Source organism: Lissotriton vulgaris, unplaced genomic scaffold, assembly GCF_964263255.1.
Source record: "Lissotriton vulgaris unplaced genomic scaffold, aLisVul1.2 SCAFFOLD_4143, whole genome shotgun sequence".
In the NCBI taxonomy this organism is placed as follows: domain Eukaryota; kingdom Metazoa; phylum Chordata; class Amphibia; order Caudata; family Salamandridae; genus Lissotriton; species Lissotriton vulgaris.
In genome coordinates, this window is record NW_028247276.1 from 101,060 (window position 1) to 121,101 (window position 20,042).

General features: G+C 47.8%; 1 protein-coding gene across 1 annotated transcript in view; it reads left to right on the top strand.

The window, feature by feature from the left end:
- Positions 1 to 20,042, top strand: part of SLC7A5 (solute carrier family 7 member 5) — a 101,077-nt gene that overhangs the window by 27,330 nt on the left and 53,705 nt on the right. Inside the window, exon 2 of the mRNA XM_086949683.1 lies at positions 5,409 to 5,534. Within this exon, the coding sequence (XP_086805809.1) occupies positions 5,409 to 5,534 (126 nt within the window). The remainder of the gene's footprint in view (positions 1 to 5,408; positions 5,535 to 20,042) is intronic.

A 20,042-nucleotide genomic window follows, 5' to 3' on the forward strand; every position in this document is an offset into this window, starting at 1 on the left:
CATGCCTTTTCTCGTCGGTACCATAGATGTCTGTCCAATGCTTTGAATGGAAATATAGAAGTGCAGGTACTCTCTATTTAGAGTGCCTTTCTGCTCATGAGAAGTGCAGGCATTCTCTCATTAAATGCATTGCAGTGGTGCTGGGAGTGCAGGCACTCTCCCTTTCAAATTAAAGAGGTGCAGGTGCTCAGTGCCAGACAGCACCTGCCTATTTGAAGCCCTGGTTCTGTCACAGTTTGAAATGGCTGGTCCTGCCGATCCCCGGTTCAGGCGTGTGCAGCTTCCTCCCTCTTCGTCATTCGACAGGGCTCGCCAGCCAGAGAAGCACCTATTCGCCTCCTCCCTGCCCTCCCCTCACACACCCCTCAATCCTGCTGATGCAATCTGCTCCTGCTCTTTCTGCATGGTGAGTCACGGCAGTGAGAGTAGCGTCGGTGATTCACGCATGCAAACTACACGGTGTCGGCAAATACGAGATGCAGGAAGTGCCCCAGGCAACCACTTCTGAAGGGCCGAGGAATGCCAGAGGACGCTCTACCCACGAGAAAACTAACCAGGCGAGGACGAGTGCGTTGTCAGTACAGCAGCAGACCCGACAACGCCCCGAAACCGCAGCGGCAGCGTGGTTTTAGACTGTTTCGTCAAATTTTTCTGGGCCTAAGAAGGAAGCTTCTGTGTGGCCTTGGCCAGTGGTTCACACTCCAGTGGTGAGGTAACTAACTGGCTGTATAGAACAGTTGCACATTTTAGCTGCAAATCTCAGTGACCTGGCATGTTAGAACGGATTACGTTTTAAGTCCCTCTGGTAACTACAAGGATGTGTGCCTTTTTGAGAGAAACCTGAATCACGTGGTTTTGTCTGTTTTTTTTTTTAAAGGTACCTTGTGAGTACATAGTGGTGTACATAGTATATTTGATGCCTCGTTATGGTCATCTGCAATCTTTAAATGTCTATTACCTTACATGAACTGCGCCACGACCTGTTTAAGAGCTTTCCCTCCCTAGGGAAGCCTTACTTTACAAATTAATGAAGAAACTAGGAGTGGCCCAAACTGGCTCTGGGAGTGGCCCATAGTGGCTCTCGTGAATGGTATGGCCATGAAATGTGTGTTAAAATATCTGATCTCTCGGCCTGTTGGCAGTATTTGTGCGCTGACGTTCATACCCAACATCATGCACATCCCCAAACTCCAGCCTTCCCTGGACTCATATTTCTAGCTTTGGCCTCGGTCAGCATCCCTTGTTCGAATTTCATGACACTGCCAAACGCCACTACAAATGCGTCCTCTAAGTGCTGTGCTCGCCCAGTGCACGTGTAAAGGTTACCACCTCCATCACCCCATCCCAACATAACACGGGCTGCCCTCTATATATCAATCTTTTGCTTTCTGAGCTAGGTCTACGTTATAAAAAAGAAATAGACCAAGAAAGCAACGCATGGAAACAGGGTTAAAGCTGAATTTCTGAAAGTGACAGTCTTATCTTAAAATGTACACGGCACTTGTGCTTGTTTCTCTACATTCTTACTCGAAGAGGTGAGTTCAAAAAACAACATCAAAACAAAGACCCACATTTGAATCCTTTGAAATGTCTTATTAATATTTCTCTTTGTGGGCCAATGCTGTTACTTACATGCTTGTTTATAGTTAAACGTGCAGGGCTATTGGTTGTCTTTGAGGTGTAGTTGAAGATCTTACAAATCTTTATTGCCACTAGAACATTTTGTGAGGTCGTCTTTCAGAAGTCCAGAGTTAGCTAGGTGAGTAGGTATAGCACCCGCTTCATAGATAGATCTTTTTGTAGCCTGGCACTCCCTGGTTGAACGCCAGCAGCAGCCTCCAAGACTTGGCTGTCCAAAATCTATAAAGCAAGTAGCACAGATTTGTGCACTAATTGATAGTGGACCACAAACCGCTACAAGATTACCAGTTTACAACAGTTAAGGGGATTTAGGGTATTGGGCAGTTTGGATGGAATCTCACCTGTTTCTCCAGTTCACCAGTGGAGTGAGTCTGGGTGATTTTTGTAGCCAACTCACGCTCTGCAGGTGAACCAGAAAAAGGATGGATTTCATCCGATTCTTTTTTCTGCAGTTGTCTTCACCCAGTCATTATATATATGTGTGTGTTTTGGTTTCAGATGGCCTTTTTGTGCCCTAGGTGGTAGAATCAGGTATCAATAAGGAATCCCTGGATTCCCTGGACTGTCCAAACCCCAGACCAGCTACCACGGTGTGCAGAGAGAAGTGATACACCCCTTTCAGTATTTTCTTTTCAGACTCTCATGCTTTCCTCATAATTTGAGCAGAAATCTTTCAGTCTGATGGCATCTCTAAAGAATGGATCATGGCAATGCTTTATAGTTCCAAGCCCCCCCAATCCTTATTTTCCCAACCTCGAATTAATAGACGTATCACAGATTGCATCAATAATGAAAATCGTCATGGCTTGTAGACTGAGTGCAGGAGAGTAAGTTCATCCTATACGTAAGTGAGAGAAGTTTACTCCCAATACGTCCTAATATTACAAAGCAATGAGTGTGTGCAGGCGGACATGGATTATCACCAGAGTTATTGTCCATTGATTTCAGTAGGATGGACCATTGTAAATTAGTACCATAATGACTTCTGTTTAACCCTTTTTTTTTAACCGTTATGTTTGTTGCCCAATCTAGGTAGCCTGCATATTGCAATGTCTTCATTTTTCCCCTGACATTGTCCTTGTAGTGAAAGGCTAGAATTTTTAATTGTTAAGCAATTCAAATCTGTTTAACTGAGTGTGTGAAGCTACAGCTGGTCTTATTCCTGACATCTGTGTAATGATGGCTAACTTGTCCATCTGTCTAAAACGCATTAAATTGTTAACTGTCTAGAGAGAACTGTGCAACATCTTTTCGGTCTGAATGTTCTTTTTCGTCATTGCGATGGAAGATGAATATTGATGTAAACAAGAACATGTTTTGCTGCAGGTCTTACATTGCCAGTGGCCTTGGCAGATATACCAGTTCTGGCCTTGAGAAAGGCTACTTCGACGTTTAAGCAGAGCCATCGCTTGCTTCCAGCCCTCGATGTGCTACAGCATTACACACATGTCGTTCCTTCGAGATCCTTTTTATCAGGTCTTTTATTATCAGCGGGCTCTTCTTTTCACTCCAGGCTGTAATTGCTACAATTCATTTATGGGAAACAAAGTCCGCAAGATAATGGTATGGTTACAAAAACATTTCTCTATGCCCATTTAAATGTCGAGTGTCTAATTTGAAAGCGTAAGCATTTTTAGTTTTAAATGCTGCATAATTTAACTCATCACGTTCCTGTGGTAGAAGACCTAAGAAAGGAGAGATTAACTTAAGCAAAGTGTTCGAACTTTGTTCCCTAAGCTGAGGGTGATGGCCGATCAGCTGAGAAAGATCAGCCACTCATCCCATGAAGACACATCTATGGAATGTTAAGCTGGAAAGTGTGCTTAGGGTCTTTCGGGAGGTGTGGATGCAGAAACATCTGTCGGAATTCACCCTCCACAGACACTGGTGGTGACAAGAACTTCAATATTTTGCAACAGAAAAAAATTGAGCATTTTACAGAAATTATGCAAAAACAAGCCTCGAAATACATTTGTTTTTCCTAGCATCTAGTTGATCAGCAAGCAGTGATGCAGTGTTTGTGGGACTTTTCTACAGTGTAAATGGTTTCACAAAGTTCAGGTTTGTTCAATACCACCTGTGTTCTAACCTATGGAAGGGCAATAATGGAAATTAAAGATGATCAAGCAGAGGTAACAACATAGAGTGCCGAGTCAAGGGTGTGGCCTCACTCTAAGTGCCTGTTTTCACCAGCAAAGCCATTAAAATGTTTAGTATGTAATTAATGTCAGAAATGTCATTCAAAATTCGATTCAAGATTTAAAAAAAGTATTTCTTTAACATGCAGACGTGTGTCACCTTAGATTATATCATTGCCTTGAGTCATTTATTAAAAGTCATAGTTTTTATGAAATATAAACGTAGAAACATTCACTCTTACCCACTCACTGATTGGAATGCTATTTGGGCACTAAGAGGCAAGTCTGCTGTTTTACACCCTACATGTGTAGACGAGTTTCTTATTATATATGGAGGAACTTTATATTGTGTTAAATCAAACACAAAGTTTTTTGTACAGCACAAATCCCGAACTCACACATTTGAAACTGTTCTTATACTCAGTAATGAAGAAAAAGGCAGGAGCAGCCCATGCAGGTAAGAGCGGTGGGGCCTGGTTTGGGGGGGATTCGACTGACTACCATGAGGGAAAATTAAATAAATAATTAAATTTCCCTCATCGGCGTCTTTCAACCCCCCACCCACCTGGCCCCACCGCTCTTACTGCATGGGCTGCTGCTGGTAAAAGGAGGCACTGTAAAATAAAATGTTTATTTAGGATTACACAGTTTGGTCAAGCAGGGAACTGGTGACTGATTCTGTTTTTTACGGTTTCAAGTTGTGCAGCTCACCTAATAGATGGGTATCTGTTTCCCCCTTTCTTGTTTTACATCAAAGGTTGAGACTTTGTCTTTTTCATTATTTGCCCCTGAGGTTAAATGGGTGGCAGGTAGGAACCGCATGAAAGATTGGCTCATTTTGGTTTCACAGCTCAAGAGGACCTCGAGCTGAGGCAGTACCATATATCTAACTCAAGCCTTCACAAGCTCCCCCCCCTAATGAAAATCCCACCAAAACAGGGGATTCTCGTCCACTCTACTCTTTCTCACTGCCCTTTAATATTGACGACTAAAGACGGACACCCCACAGGGTGATCCTCATCTGGCTGGTCTGGCATGCAGTGGTGGCAATGCTTCCTGAACTTGTGGTGGAGTGGCAGCCCGTTCTGATGACTGGCCTGCCAACATATTTGACAATGTTGCACCCAAAAAAGAATGTCATAGCAATGATTTTAGGGAGATCCGCAAAGTTGGTTCTAACAATTTACCTTTACTTTGCAGATATAGGGCCAGTGTCGTGTTATGCTGGCAAAACGTCACCCTCCACCATGTTTCTGGTCGAATATCTGACAGTGATTTCTCCCCCTATAGTGGCTCCTCGAGTGGAGAGCCAGCCCCTTAGTGGAGAAAATTACCACTGAAATAGTTGAAAACGTGTGATTCCTCATCCATATTGACCAACATTAGTTTTGTCATGTAAGCCTAAATCGGACTGTTAGCCTCACACCTTCATTTTGATCGATTCATCTTGCAGCATTATAACCCAATCTGATTATCAATGGCAGTGGCGTCCTGTGTGGCCACAATATTAAAAGAGGCTGTGATGATTTGTGTATAATAAGCCGTCAAGAGGCCTTCTCGAGATCTTGTGTCCTTGCTCCTTTTTTCATTACTAACCAATTTGTTTTAATTTTTGTTTTCTCCCTTTAGTGACGCTTACAGCGATCAATTGCTTTAGTGTGAAAGCCGCCACCCGTGTTCAAGACGCCTTTGCAGCAGCAAAACTGCTGGCCCTCGCCCTCATCATTATCCTAGGCTTCGTTCAAATCGGCAAAGGTAAGAATTACTAATTTCTTACATGAAATAGTTGCAGGATACACATTTAGTGTTTCTTATTATCAGTATTTGAACTGTGGTGATCTTCAATGCAAATCTCAGAATGGATTACTTTGTTATATAAAAACCTGGAAACACAGAGTCCTGGAGACATGACTTTAGCCGTGTGTTCACCCTATCAACTTATGCAGTTCTCCAGAATCAGCTGTCCCCTTTATAGGTTCGAGATCACCTCATTAGCAAGAGCCTTAATTTATTACCTTCTGCCTTTATCTCAGTCTCACCTCGAAAGGAATGTCACGTTAGCATTGACAAGACTGCTAAACACATTTAAATACCCGTCCAAAGGCTCTTTGTTAGAAAGCTTTGACATATTAGAAGCATCAGTAGGGCTACAAAACACTGCATGCTTATTGGAGCCAGACGCTACACATGGGGTATGGGGAAAGAAAAGATGTTGAAAGATAAAATAGCTGATAAATTGTGACTAAAAACTTTGGAGGAGCTGTGCTATTATGTCGTAAAGGTCTTATAATGGCGATGATTGTTAATCAAAGACACACCAGTTTGATAAGTGTCCTTCTCGTTTAGACACCTGCAAGATGGTACATACAGTTGGATGTTATGAGAAGGCGTGGTGTTTAATCTGTCAGATAACTCTTACATTCTTGGATACATCAAAGAAGGTGTCCTGCTTTGTCACTAGTGATTATTTTGTATTGTTTGTATATAGCTCCCACACTGACTTAAGGTGGCTTCTGACCGAAAGATGAGGTCCAGGTAACAACAGAAACAAATCTAAAACATTTACGTGTTCATAATCACATTATCAAAAAGTAAAGGTTAGCAATTGAATAGTAGGCCAGTGTTTTATTCTTCCAGATAACAGACCAGGATGTCACAGAAAGCTTTGGTTGAAAAATATGCGTTCTGTGATCTTCTTTTTGAGTATCACTGAAGAAACCTCCAAGGTAAGTAAAAGAAGGTGAAGGAAATGGGTGGAAAAGGAAAGAAAGAAGAAAGGTTGCTCCATTACTCTTCTACTCTTATTCACTAATTATGTAATGCAACATTTACTCTCCCTTAAACTACCTCTGGCAAAAACTTAATAACATAACATCAGTGTAAGGAAGGAGTTGTGAAAAGCAGCGAGTCTCCTAAGACCCTCAATGCTGCCCGGCGCAGGATCACCTTTAATTCACCTTGGATTGGCTATCAAAATAATGAGGCAGGCACTGGAAACTGGAAGACAAGAAAAAGGTTTCTTTCTCATGCGGAAACCACGTCAACTGAAGACACCGGGATGTCTCAGGGAGGTGTTCTGCTGGAAACTGCTTTGGCTCTTCCTTTTATACAGGTTTGACACAATGTATTTGTTTCATTTATCATGGTTACAAGCTTGGAGTCTCCGCTCCGGGCAAGTTGTCACACAAGCCCAACATTGTTTCATGAACATGGTTACACAAACCCAACATTAATTCTCCTCCCACCCAGGTCAAAACAGACAATTTAATCTTGCAGCTGGACCTTGCTTCAGGGTCTAAAACACGTGAGACCGGCCAGATCTAAGAGTCCGTTCTGTTGATAAAAACAGGTCCCATTGTTGGCAAAAACAAGTCTTGCTGTGTGCAGTGCAATAAACCATGTTTGCAAGAGTCTGTTTGGTATTTGGAACCTGTTTGTGTAGGAGTGTCCATGGGTTTGCCTGTAAACTGAGATGAGAGGAAAAACGAGTTTGTGGCAGAAAGTGGTGTTGATGTTTGTCGTGGCAATAGTTTATAGCTCCCAGCTCACATACAAGGTTGGTCAGAGGGATGCTAGTAAAGGCAGGGTGAAACAAAGGTGACCAACGGAATACAAAATGGCTGCGGTCGGTCAGAATGACTGCAGTTTATGTCCACGTAGGAACTTCCATCCATCAGACAAGATGGCGCAGATAATGTTCATGAATGTCGTTTTGCTTTTAACAGAGTGATGAACCAGCATTTGACAACTTTAGTCTGTTAAATCTCTGACACGCAATAGCCTCTACACACTCCCTGAAACTACCTCGGGCAAAAACCTAATGACATCACAATTACATAACATTAATGATTAGAAGGAGTAAGGTTAACCCTCTGACATGGGCTAGCCACTACACATTTTGTCACCCACTGAACCACAACCACAGCCATTGATATATCTTAATATTTACACTCTCAAACAGCCTTCCCAAAATATTGCAATTTTGCAAAAAAATTGTGAAATTGGCACGTTTGTAAAAATACTGCTATTTTTACAAAAGTGCCTGCAAAAGTGGTGGGGAAAAAACTGACCCTCTCTTTACTTGCTCTACACTGACGGTGAGACAGTAAAAGGAGTGTGAGGCAATAGTCTAGCAGAGGTGTTAGCTTCCTCTACTGTGTGCCTTTGAAATGTACAGAGCCTCTCTCTCTCTCTCTCTCTCTCTCTCTCTCTCTCTCTCTCTCTCCCTCTCTCTCTCTCTCTCTCTCTCTCTCATATATATAAGAAAAAAGAACATTAAAACGGAGCAGTCACGTTATCGGACAGTTCATATTATTGCAGCAGACGCTTTTCAGCAAGATAGCCTTTTTCAATGCTAGTCATTTTTTTTTCATAGACCACAAATTAAACACTCATGTCCAGCTTCCCATTGGACAGTTTACTTTCAGGCGAGTAGGAAACAGACTATTTCTTCTTTTACTCTCTTGTAATAATGTCCGCCATCTTGGTAAGTCTCCATACCCCAGTCTCTCAGTGAGGGTAGCTGCACACCTTTATAGACCTTTTAGTAAAGTCAGTTACTTTAGTAGAAACAAGCTTGCAGTTGCAATCATTTTATAAATGTTCACTCATGAATTGTGGAAAATGTGTCTGTTTCTTTCCCTGCCGTGCTCTGACGTTTCACAGGTAAGTAACCGTAGGAACTGGTTTGGTAACCAAGAACCTTACATTTGGTAAGTGTGACCTCGTGCCAACAGGCACTTAATCCATGAGAGTCGGTGGCGGTTCTGACGGATTCATAACAGTTTCTCATCAAGTGCCACTTCATCCTGCCGAACATCTTGCGGGCGGGTGCATCCTTTCATGGTAGTGACCACCATGAAAAACACAGGAACACCAAATCGGAGCACTCATGGTATCTGACAGTTCTTTTTATAGTTCTTTTTATTGCGGCAGACGCATTTCAGCAAAATGGCCTTTTTTCAAAGCCATTCATTTTTTGTTTTGCATGGATCACAATTTACACTCATGCCCAGCTTCCCATTGGACAATTTACTTTCAGGTGATAGGAAACTGACTATTTTCACTTTTACTCTCTAGTAATATTGTCCGCCATCTTGGTATGTCACCATTGGCATTGAAAAAGGCTATTTTCCTGAAACGTGTTGTAGGAGAGTAGGGTCTGCTTCCTATGGTCACCCCCACCTTTTGCTGTGATTTTCTGTTTTTTCGACTTTAGTGTGGCTGTGGGCCTGCTAATCAGACCCACAGCCCAGCTTTTCTCTCTCTAAATTGATACCATTTACCAGATTGGGTCACCTTTGTGAGTTCCTGTATAGTGTACCGTAGGTACCCAGTGCATAGGTGCATCCAAGGCCTACCAGGGGCTGCAGCATGTATTATGCCACCCCTCGCTGGCCTACCAAACTGACACCACAGGCTGATCACTCAGCTGGGGTAAGGTGGTGTAATCACCCCTTACTTAGATATAGTATACCTATATCTATCTTATATATAGACACATATGCACCTATAAGTCACTCCTATGGTAGGCCTCGACAATCCTGGAGGCAGAGTGCTTGGTTTTATGTGAGAGGGTGCCCTAGCACGAGCTGAGCCCCTCTGCAGATTTCGGAACCATCTCCTTATAGCTGTTCTATGATATAGCCATACCATATACTCTTACGTGCATTATAATCCTTGCGGTTAATGCTAACTTTGGTTTGGCTTTATCAAAACATGTTGTGTAAGGTGTCAAACACTTTGGAATACTACCCCCCCCCTGCCAATTCTGGTGGCGGGGGTAGCATTCCACACTTCTAGAGGGAAAATACATGTATGTTACTGCTTACCCGGTTAAAGTTAAACAGAGCCCCAGCATCACAAAATGGATGCTGCTGCCATAGACACAAGTCTGACCTCCTGCTGCTGGACGAAACTCTGGCAATCGAAGCCTTGACAATAGATTTCCTGTCCAGGGAGGTGCCAGCACCTCCCCAGGCAGGCAGATGTGCATTGGGACAGGGAGGGCTGCATCAGCAGATGCTTTTTGAGACACTGCCTGAGGCACACAAGGTGCTTCAAGCATAGCCCGGTTAAAACTAGTTGCTGGGGCACTCCAGCCCCAGCTCTGGCGTGAAACTGGACAAAGGGAAAGTGGTGTAACCACCCCCTTCCCAGGTCCACCCATAGGAGGGACATAGGCAGGTAATCCAGCCCCTTAGCTTAGTATAATTATAGGAGCTGTGTCCCCAGGACTTTAGATTATCCTGGAAAGAAACTTTGATACAGAACTCTTGGACCTTCGACATTCTATTCTGACTAGAAGACCGAAGACATCTCCCTTGTGGTCAAGGAGTAACCACCCTGTGCAAACAGGCACCACCAGTAACTTGCCGGTCTGCTTTGTCGACGCTCCCGCCGGAACCCGAAGACTCAGCGACACAGGAACTGGACTCTCAGACTTCTCTAACTCCGATCCACAGCAAAGCTAAGACCCTTGGCGGACCCGAGAGACGTGGGACCGGACACCCTGGACATTCTGCATTTTGCTAACTGCTCAACTACCAAGGTACCCTCGCAGTTGTGCATTGGGGTACGAGAAGCCCCAGACCCGAGCGCCATTTGCACCGAAGCCCAGCCCTCCACACTCCACGAGTGCCGCGTGGGGCCTGCTCTTGCATTTCAGCTTGACGCGTCTTCCCGGTTCCTTGCCCGTTGGCTAGTGAGCCCCCTGAAGACTTTTCTTTTGAACTAAACTGCTTTCCTGGTTGCGCCAGGCTTGCTCCAGCTTCCCTCCAAAGGAGAAGCGCCACAGACCTTGCTGGTCTGCAACAGAGCCAAACTCGACATCCTGCGTGGGTTGCGTTTGCCAAGGCTTGTTGGGTCCAATCCGGATACCGACACCGCAGTCAACTAGATCCTTTGTGGGACAGCTCTAATCCAGCGCCTGGTCATCGTAGATGCCTCCTGGACCTCGTGGCTGAAGAGACAAGCTCACCTTCTTCACCTGAGATCATCGTGACATCGCCTGGTTCCTTCTTGGTTCCTTACTGGTCACTGGTTAGTGACCCAGACTCTGTCCCCTCTGCTTTCAGGTTCTTCACATTACCGATCCACCCTTGGATCCACCCGGACACATTTCCTCTGGGCGCCTGCAGCACTTCTTTGCAGATCTCCATAAAAAATGACGACGAAACCCGACACGAAAAGACACCTATGCACCCGGCTTCCCTGGGTGAGGTAACACGAGTACTCCAGTGCTCCCATGGGTCTTGACTCTCGAAGTGTCCTAGTTTAAAAGGGTTCCATCCTAGTCCATCCGGAATGGTCCGTAAACAGTAACTTTGTAACTTCTTCGTTTCCCATTATAAGTCAATGGTAACTTGCTACTGTGTTTTTACACTGCATGCGTCTCCTGTGGGCCTCCTACTTCCTAGCCTTTGGTTGTTTAGTGTAGTCCCAGCGATTCTACAGGCCCCAGGCCTGCTGTCTAACTCTCACGCAGTTCTTATACTACTTCCTTAGTATATGGTTTGTGAGGCCCCTAGGGCATACCTGTATTTGTGCAACTTATCGAATGCTAATTAAGTAACTTGTGATGTAATTTGACCTCTGACCTCATAAAGAGTGCAGAGGGGTCATGTTAGAAATAAATACATATATATTTGATATATACCTTGTGTGGTGTCCTTTCATTTGGTACTCAAGGGATTATAATTGGTAAAACAGCTTGCTTCACATGTTCTCTGAAGTCTTAGCCTATGACTGCTGGTCCATACTACCACTAGGATAGCTTGTCTATAAGGTTGACTTTACAACCACCATCAATAAGGGTCGATTAGACTGGTGCAAGGTGCCCACTAGAATAGTGGACATCATATGCCAGGCTAACTTCTCACACATGTCTGCAGCAATAAAAAGAAATGTCAGATACAGTGAGTGCTTCAAATCAACATCCAACCTTGAGAAATACAGAGTCTTAGCACATGATCCATAGCCCTTGACGTTAGCAAATCCGCATTCTATCAAAGCCTCAAGACATAACTTCAAAACAAAATCACCCACAATTTCTTGCACGCACATTAAACAACATACTCCTCCCTCCACTATCAACCATTCACCTTATTAAAGCATCCAACACATCTTGCACACTATTTTGGCCTCACACCAGGTGTTCTGCTTTGCCTACTATTTCTTTTTAGGTTTTGCCTAGCCAATGCGTACGAAGTACGCATGCGCTAGGAAAAACAATGATATCTGTGTGTGGGGACTGGACCGTCCCCACTCTCGCATTGGCTAGCTCCATAAATGGAGGCTAGCCATTGGGAGAAGGCTCTGTCCGTCAATCTCGGACCAGATTCGGGGGCGTTCCCGAGAATTTTTGGCTTTTGGCTACGTCACGCTACGTCAGCCGAAAGCTGATTCTCGGGAACGCCCCCGAATCTGGTAAGGCACTAGTGGCACCCCGAGCGCTCTGCCGCCTCCTACTACGGTGCAAACGCTGCCTCCCTGATTGCCGCCGCTGCACGGGGCCGAGAATAACTTGAGGACCTCGCCGGGGCCGCGGAGAGCAAGAACGAAGGAGCTGCCCTCCCATTGGCTGAGGCGGTCGAGCCCCCTCAGTGCAGATTCGGAGGCGTTCCCGGAGGCGTTTTTGTGTTTTCTTCCGTGGGCGTGGTGTTCGTCTTCAAGATCGTCATCAGCGATCCGCGAGGGAGCCCACTCCTCGGGAAACTTCGCCGCCCGCCTGCCTGAGCTAGAGACGGGCCGCCGCGCTGCCCGTGGCGACCCGGAAGTGACTAGCCGGCCAATCCTAGCGCGGCCGGCCGGAAGTACCCCCCCCCCGACCCCCCCTCCCCCCCCCCCCCGCAGCCCGGGGGAAGATGAAGACGGCAGCCCAGGAGAAGAAGTATGGCGGGGCTCCCGTGGCCTGGAGGGAGCCCCAGGAGAAGCTGAGGACGTTGCCGGTCTCCCATGCTGAAGAGGGAGACCGGAGAAGTGCCAAAGAGATTGCCGCCGTCGCAAGGAGCCCCCGCCAGGACGGTGGCCCACACGGGGCTCCAGTGGCCTGGAGGGAGCCCCGGGAGAAGCGGAGGACGTTGCCGGTCTCCCATGCCGAAGAGGGAGACCGGAGAAGTGCCCAAGAGATTGCCGCCGTCGCAAGGAGCCCCCGCCAGAGTGCCCGGTAAGTTAAATGGGCTACAGAGCGCAGCAGCACCACCACCAGAGGCTTGGGGCTCGGAGCCGCACCATGATGGACCTGGGCGGCTGCCGCAGGAGACACCTCTGCGAGCCCCTGCTGCCCCCCGCCCTGCTCTGCTGGGCCCTGCTGCTGCTCTGCGCCCCGGAGAGCTCCGCGCTGGCAGACTTCTCAGGTAAGACCCTCTCTGCTTCCCAGCCTGTCCTCTCCCAGCCTGCCGTCTCCCAGCCTGCCCTCTCCCAGCCTGCCCTCTCCCAGCCTGCCCTCTCGCAGCCTGTCCTCTCGCAGCCTGTCCACTCCCAGCCTGCCCTCTCCCAGCCTGTCCTCTCGCAGCCTGTCCTCTCGCAGCCTGCCCTCTCGCAGCCTGCCCTCTCGCAGCCTGCCCTCTCGCAGCCTGCCCTCTCGCAGCCTGTCCTCTCGCAGCCTGTCCTCTCGCAGCCTGCCCTCTCCCAGCCTGCCCACTCCCAGCCTGCCCACTCCCAGCCTGCCCACTCCCAGCCTGCCCTCTCCCAGCCTGCCCTCTCCCAGCCTGCCCACTCCCAGCCTGCCCACTCCCAGCCTGCCCTCTCCCAGCCTGCCCACTCCCAGCCTGCCCTCTCCCAGCCTGCCCTCTCCCAGCCTGTCCTCTCGCAGCCTGTCCTCTCGCAGCCTGTCCTCTCGCAGCCTGTCCTCTCGCGGCCTGCCCTCTCCCAGCCTGCCCACTCCCAGCCTGCCCACTCCCAGCCTGCCCTCTCCCAGCCTGCCCACTCCCAGCCTGCCCTCTCCCAGCCTGCCCTCTCCCAGCCTGTCCTCTCGCAGCCTGTCCTCTCGCAGCCTGTCCTCTCGCAGCCTGTCCTCTCGCGGCCTGCCCTCTCCCAGCCTGCCCACTCCCAGCCTGCCCACTCCCAGCCTGCCCTCTCCCAGCCTGCCCACTCCCAGCCTGCCCTCTCCCAGCCTGCCCTCTCCCAGCCTGCCCTCTCGCAGCCTGTCCTCTCGCAGCCTGTCCGCTCGCAGCCTGTCCTCTCGCGGCCTGCCCACTCCCAGCCTGCCCTCTCCCAGCCTGTCCCCTCCCTGCCCTTTCCCAGCCTGTCCTCTTCCAGCCTGTCCACTTCCAGCCTGCCCTCTCCCAGCCTGTCCCCTCCATGACCTTTCCAAGCCTGTCCTCTCCCAGCGTGTCCACTTCCAGCCTGCCCTCTCCCAACCTGCCCTCTCCCAGCCTGTCCCCTCCCTGCCCTCTCCCAGCCTGTCCTCTCCCTGCCTGTTGTCGTGTCAAGGTGGCAGCAGGCAGCAGGCAAGAGCGTGCACTTCGTCCCCGAAGTAACAGCCCTAAAGCAAGAAAGAAGTACGCCCCCCTCCCACCAATCCCTGTTAGGTAGTGGAAACTGTCCAAACTGGGGTGCAGACAGCCCCTCTCACCTTTCGGCCTGGTACCACTGCACCAGCCGCACTACTTCCCTACTGACCGTTCTCCACTTCAGCCCCGTCTAAATTACAATTCCTGCTTGTGACCCTTTTGCCTGCTTGTGCTTGTTTTCGTGACCCTGTTGCCTGCTTGTGCCTCTGTGTGCCCCTGTTGCCTGCTTGTGCCTCTGTGTGCCCCTGTTGCCTGCTTGTGCCTCAGTTTTCGTGCCCCTGTTGCCTGCTTGTGCCTCAGTTTTCGTGCCCCTGTCGCCTGCTTGTGCCTCCGTGTGCCGCTGTTGCCTGCTTGTGCCTCTGTGTGCCCCTGTTGCCTGCTTGTGCCTCCGTGTGCCCCTGTTGCCTGCTTGTGCCTCCGTGTGCCCCTGTTGCCTGCTTGTGCCTCCGTGTGTCCCTGTTGCCTGCTTGTGCCTCCGTGTGCCCCTGTTGCCTGCTTGTGCCTCCGTGTGCCCCTGTTGCCTGCTTGTGCCTCCGTTTTCGTGCCCCTGTTGCCTGCTTGTGCTTCCGTGTGCCCCTGTTGCCTGCTTGTGCCTCTGTGTGCCCCTGTTGCCTGCTTGTGCCTCCGTGTGCCCCTGTTGCCTGCTTGTGCCTCCGTGTGCCCCTGTTGCCTGCTTGTGCTGTGTGGGTGTCTGTGGAAGGCTCTGTGTGGGTGTGTGGAGGGCTCTGTGTGGCTGTGTGTGTGGGGAGCTTTGTGTGGCTGTGTGTGTGGGGAGCTTTGTGTGGCTGTGTGTGTGGGGGGCTTTGTGTGGCTGTGTGTGTGTGGGGGCTGTGTGTGGCTGTGTGTGTGGGGGGCTCTGTGTGGGTGTGTGTGTGGGGGGGCTCTGTGTGTGTTTGTGTGTGTCATTTGCGAGAGATAAAGCTAGTGGCATTGTAAATGACAATGCCATTTATTTATGTTAAAAAAAAACATAAATAAAAATAATGTCAAGAGCAATCCCAATAGCTCTAACTTTAACAAAGGCAAAACCATTGCATTGTAAATGCTTGTTTACTATTCCCTCACTCATCGGCATATACCCACCCAGCTTCAAATCTGCAGTGGTTCTACCTCTGCTTAGAAAACCTACAGCTGATCCTTTCTCCCCACAAGGTACCATCCAGTACCTCAACTAATTGTTTCCTCTATATACCAGAACAATGTTCTTCAACTGCGTGGATTTTTATCTTTCCTACCACAATCTTCTAAACACTCTTCAATCTGGCTTACATAACTTTCATTCAACTAGATCAGCACTATGACATGTAACTAACTTTATAACCACTGCTCACCACAACCTACTAACTTACATCGTAATTCTTTTCTACTTTTCTTAAGCATTCAACACCTACTCTTCTGTCCTCTTTATGTTCACCTAGTAATGCTGACAAGGCACACAACTGGCCCACTTCGTACTTCTTTGATCGATCATTTTCTGTTACACTGAGCTCACAGGCATCAACACCCAGCTCCCTACCAGACCTAGTCCTATTTTCGTCTCTAGGTGATGCATTCTCCTCATTTGACTTCTTTTATCACATTTACTCTGATACCTAAATGTTTTTCTCCTTTCCTGAGTTGCATACCACCTCCTGTCGAGCATCACTGACTCCCTCACTGCAATCAGACAGTAGGTATCAATATGATCATGAATGTAAAGCTGTCAGTTACTAAGGTCATCCGGTTTCCCTCTTTAACAGCACAAATCTTTCTTACAAGCCCCATCTTTATTCCTACTTCCTTCAAACTCCCAACTTTCCATCTCCTAGGTATGTTGCACTTAATTCTGTGCTACATAATATCTAGTCCTCTTCCTATGGTGCGTTAAAATTGCACTGAAATTCACCTGTTGCAACTTGAGAGAAAACGGTGATCACTCCCCACCTTGTTTGCAAATAAGTTTATTCTCATATCAGAACATAGTACTCCGCCGCCCTACTCCTATTGATTAGCGCACACTCCTAGGATACTATGGCTAGTTCTGTCTTAGTAGTAGTCAATGCCTATGTTACTGTCAATGTTGATCTTATGAATTAGCGCAATTCCCACAAACTACAACTGTTATTGTACGTAAACTATGGTAACTATTCCGTCCTAACTCGTCTACATACTGCCGCCAATGCGGTCTAAAACTGTTCTGATCTAAATGTTGATGCTATAAAACCCTTAAAAAATCAATATAATAACACAAAGAGACACAACAAGGAAGACAAGACTCAAAAACGTTGTTAGGTAAAGAAAATACAATTAAAAATCAAGGAAGGGTGGAACTAAATGGGAAAATAATATAGAAGGAAGGAATTAAAAAAGAAATAAAGACAGAAAATAGGAAAGATAATGAAGATCGAATCGAACTGTAATGGTTAAGCGGACGGACAAAGGGCCAATGTTTTGGGAACCTTGTCGGTATGTGCTCTAATAGTTGAATAGTTTGAAACATATTTCCAACCCTTCTCATGCCCTCCAATAACAAACCCCTGAATCGGGGCACTGTATTCACTGGGCTAACTTAATTGCATAGTCAGCAAAAACTGATAGAACGATGGACCCTTTGTTCAACGAGATTATGTTATTAGTGAGCCAGGATAAACTAGGTAAAAGAAGGGGAAAGTCCGTGGGAAAAGAACGCCAACATTGGGGTTCCTTCCACTCACTGTCAGCAATGTAAAGCTGACACAAAACATAAATGATTTTAAACACTTGCATAGGTCAGTAACGAGGGCTTACCATCGGCCTTTTTGAACTGAAGCATAACGGCCAACGTATTTTGTTGGGAAGGAAAAAGTTGCTACCCTGCATAGTATAAGTCTGTGCTGTTGCAAACCTGCAGATATGGTCTGGTTTGAGAGTGCAGCTGTCGCCAGACACTTAGATGAGAATCACCAGTAGAAGGGCTTTGGCACCTGTCGCATGTTAGGAGTGCGGAGTACAAGATTTGATTGTGCAGAAGTTGTGCACTTGCTCTGACAAAAAAAACTGCTTCTTGCTCCCAACGGATTTCTCCTCCCTCAAGATGGACACTGAATCAAACGTAATAACTTAGTAACACCTTGGAGGAAACATGTCATTAAATATTTTTTTTCCCAAATCAAAAGTACGGATACCTCAGTCTGGGTTGACTTCTAGTGTTCTTGTGATAGACTGCTTTGCATGACATGTTTGCTGAGAGCACACAGACTGTGTCACCCAAACTCACAGCCACCACATCAGACCTGTGCTGCTCTCCATCCCTGGAGCTACATCACAGTGCAACCCATGGGTCCTCAAATATACTTCCTCCTAGCTGTGCTGTCTGCAGTGGGAACTAGGATAGTGTCATCAGTACACAAGTGTGGCTGCTGATCAGCATGGCTAAAAGTTTATGGCATAGAGGAGAGTGGGGCAGAGTGTCATAGAGTGGTGTGTCGCTGCACCATAGATTGCAGTGGTGTAGATTAGAGTGGTTCAGAGTAGACTAGAGTTACCTAGAGTGCAGTGGCATACAGTGCAGTGATGTAGAATAGCACAGACAGTTGTGATGCAGAGTAGAGTGGAGTAGGGTAGAGTGGAGTAGGGTAGGGTAGGGTAGAGTGGAGAGGGGCCGAGAGGAGTGGTGCAGAGTGGAGTGGTGCAGGGTAGAGTGCAGTGGTGTAGAGTACAGTGGTACAAAGTAGATTAGAGTGACGTACAGTTGCATAGAGTGGAGTGGTACAGAGTAGAGTGTTTTGACATAGAATGCAGTGGCGAGGAGTGCCATGTTGCAGAGCAGAGTGCTGTAGAGTAGTGTGGAGTGGAGCAGCATGGAGTGGCATAGAGTGGCTTGTAGTGGAGTGGCACAGAGTGGATTGGCGTAAATAGATTGTTACAGAGTAGAGTGAAGTGGCATAGAGTGCAGTGGTACAGAGTAGAGTGGCATAGAGTAGACTGATGTAGATTTCAGGGGTAGAGTGCAGGTAGAGCACGGGCATAGAGTGCAATGTTGCAGAGTAGTGTGGCTTAGACTGGAGTGGTGTAGAGTGCAGTGGTGCGAAGTAGAGTAGAGAGGAGTGGAGTGGTGCAGAGTAACGTAGAGTGCTTTGACATAGAGTTGTAATAAGAAACAATGTCCCACTGGGTATCAATGAAGAAGGCAGTTCAAAATTATGCATACAATACGTATTACAAAGGAAGGACAACAGGGAGTCTCAGTACATTTTGTGATAGGGTTATTAATTATCAATTGCATCAAACACGGGAAGCACAGTTAAAAGCAGCACTGTACATGAAAAGACATCATGAAACAACCCAAAGAACACTTGGTGAAAATGTGATGACGTAGTGATGGTGACGACGCAAGTGAAAGTGAGAAAAACAGCGTGGTCGGCGCAAAGTGATAAAAACAATCAATTAAAGGCTTTCACATTAAGTATGTGCAATCAGACAGGTTGAATTTGAAATGGTGATAAGCCTATTGGTAGTGCGCCGTGAGATTGCGCTGTTGTAGTCGACGGCGTTTCGATCCTCTGTAAATCGGGATCCTCTTCAGGACAGGGTTGGCGTTGAATTAAGGTGCTGCATAAGGAGATAATTTAAGATTAGGGGAAGGCAAGAACCGGAGGCTAAATTGGACGGTGGGAGTGTGCCGTGTGAATTGGCATTTTTATGGTTGTCACGAAATTAGAAGGAGAGGGGGGGGGGGAAAGGAAAAATTATATCAACTAATTAATTAGGTGAGGCCTGTGCGGGATGGCATGCTGTAATACGTGCTTAAGGAGGGTGGTATTCGAGCGGAGGTAGTGAGGGGGACGGGAGGGGGGGGGGGGGGGGGCGGGGAGGAAATGGGGGGGGCGAAGGTTAGATGAGACCAACCTGGTAGATAGGTGCATCGACAGGATCCAGGGATAAATAGTGGGTCCAGGACCTAATACACACTGGAGGTGTATAGTGATTGCAGCGCCTGAAATTACACAAGAGGGTGCATCGATCAGTCTTCGGGTTTTAGACCATCGGTTGGAGCAGGATGACACTGAGTGTCTGATGCCGGCGAGTTTAGGGTCGGTTAAATGAGTACCTGAATCGCTGGAGGCAGAGGGCTCGATTCCGATCCGGTAAAATGCGCTCCGAATCGTCGTACGGAGCAATTTTCCCCGTACGATTCGTACCCGTACACGTCCCCGTACGTACGACGAAGTACGATCCGTACCAGGAGCCAAAGACCGTACGAGTCGTACAGGACTCCGTACGACTAAAATATCCGTACGAGTCTCACTCGGAACCCGCTGTACGTGACATCGCTACGGTTCGCGGCTGGTTTTTACGACCCAGCAAGTACGATTCGTGTCGGGTACGCAACGTACAACCCTTTTTTTTACGGGAGCTGGAAACAGCCGTAAACGCATAGTTCGCGCCGAAACAAGTACAGAACGCCCCCCCCCCCGGGGACGCCGCGTACCCCACATGTGCGCCGGGGTACGCGCCGTACCCCTGCGATCATGTGGGGTACGCGGCGTACACCCAGCGTACATGGGGTACGCACCGTACCCCATGTACGGTGGGTGTACGGTGCGCACACCATGTACGCTGGTTGTACGCCGCATACCCCACATGATCGCAGGGGTACGGCGCGTACCCCGGCGATCATGTGGGGTACGCGGCGTACGGTGTGTATGTGAATGAGCGCTTTTCCGTACGAATCGCCCTTACCTGACGCCGACCGTACGAATAGCGTCCTGATCACCCGGTCCGGATCGTA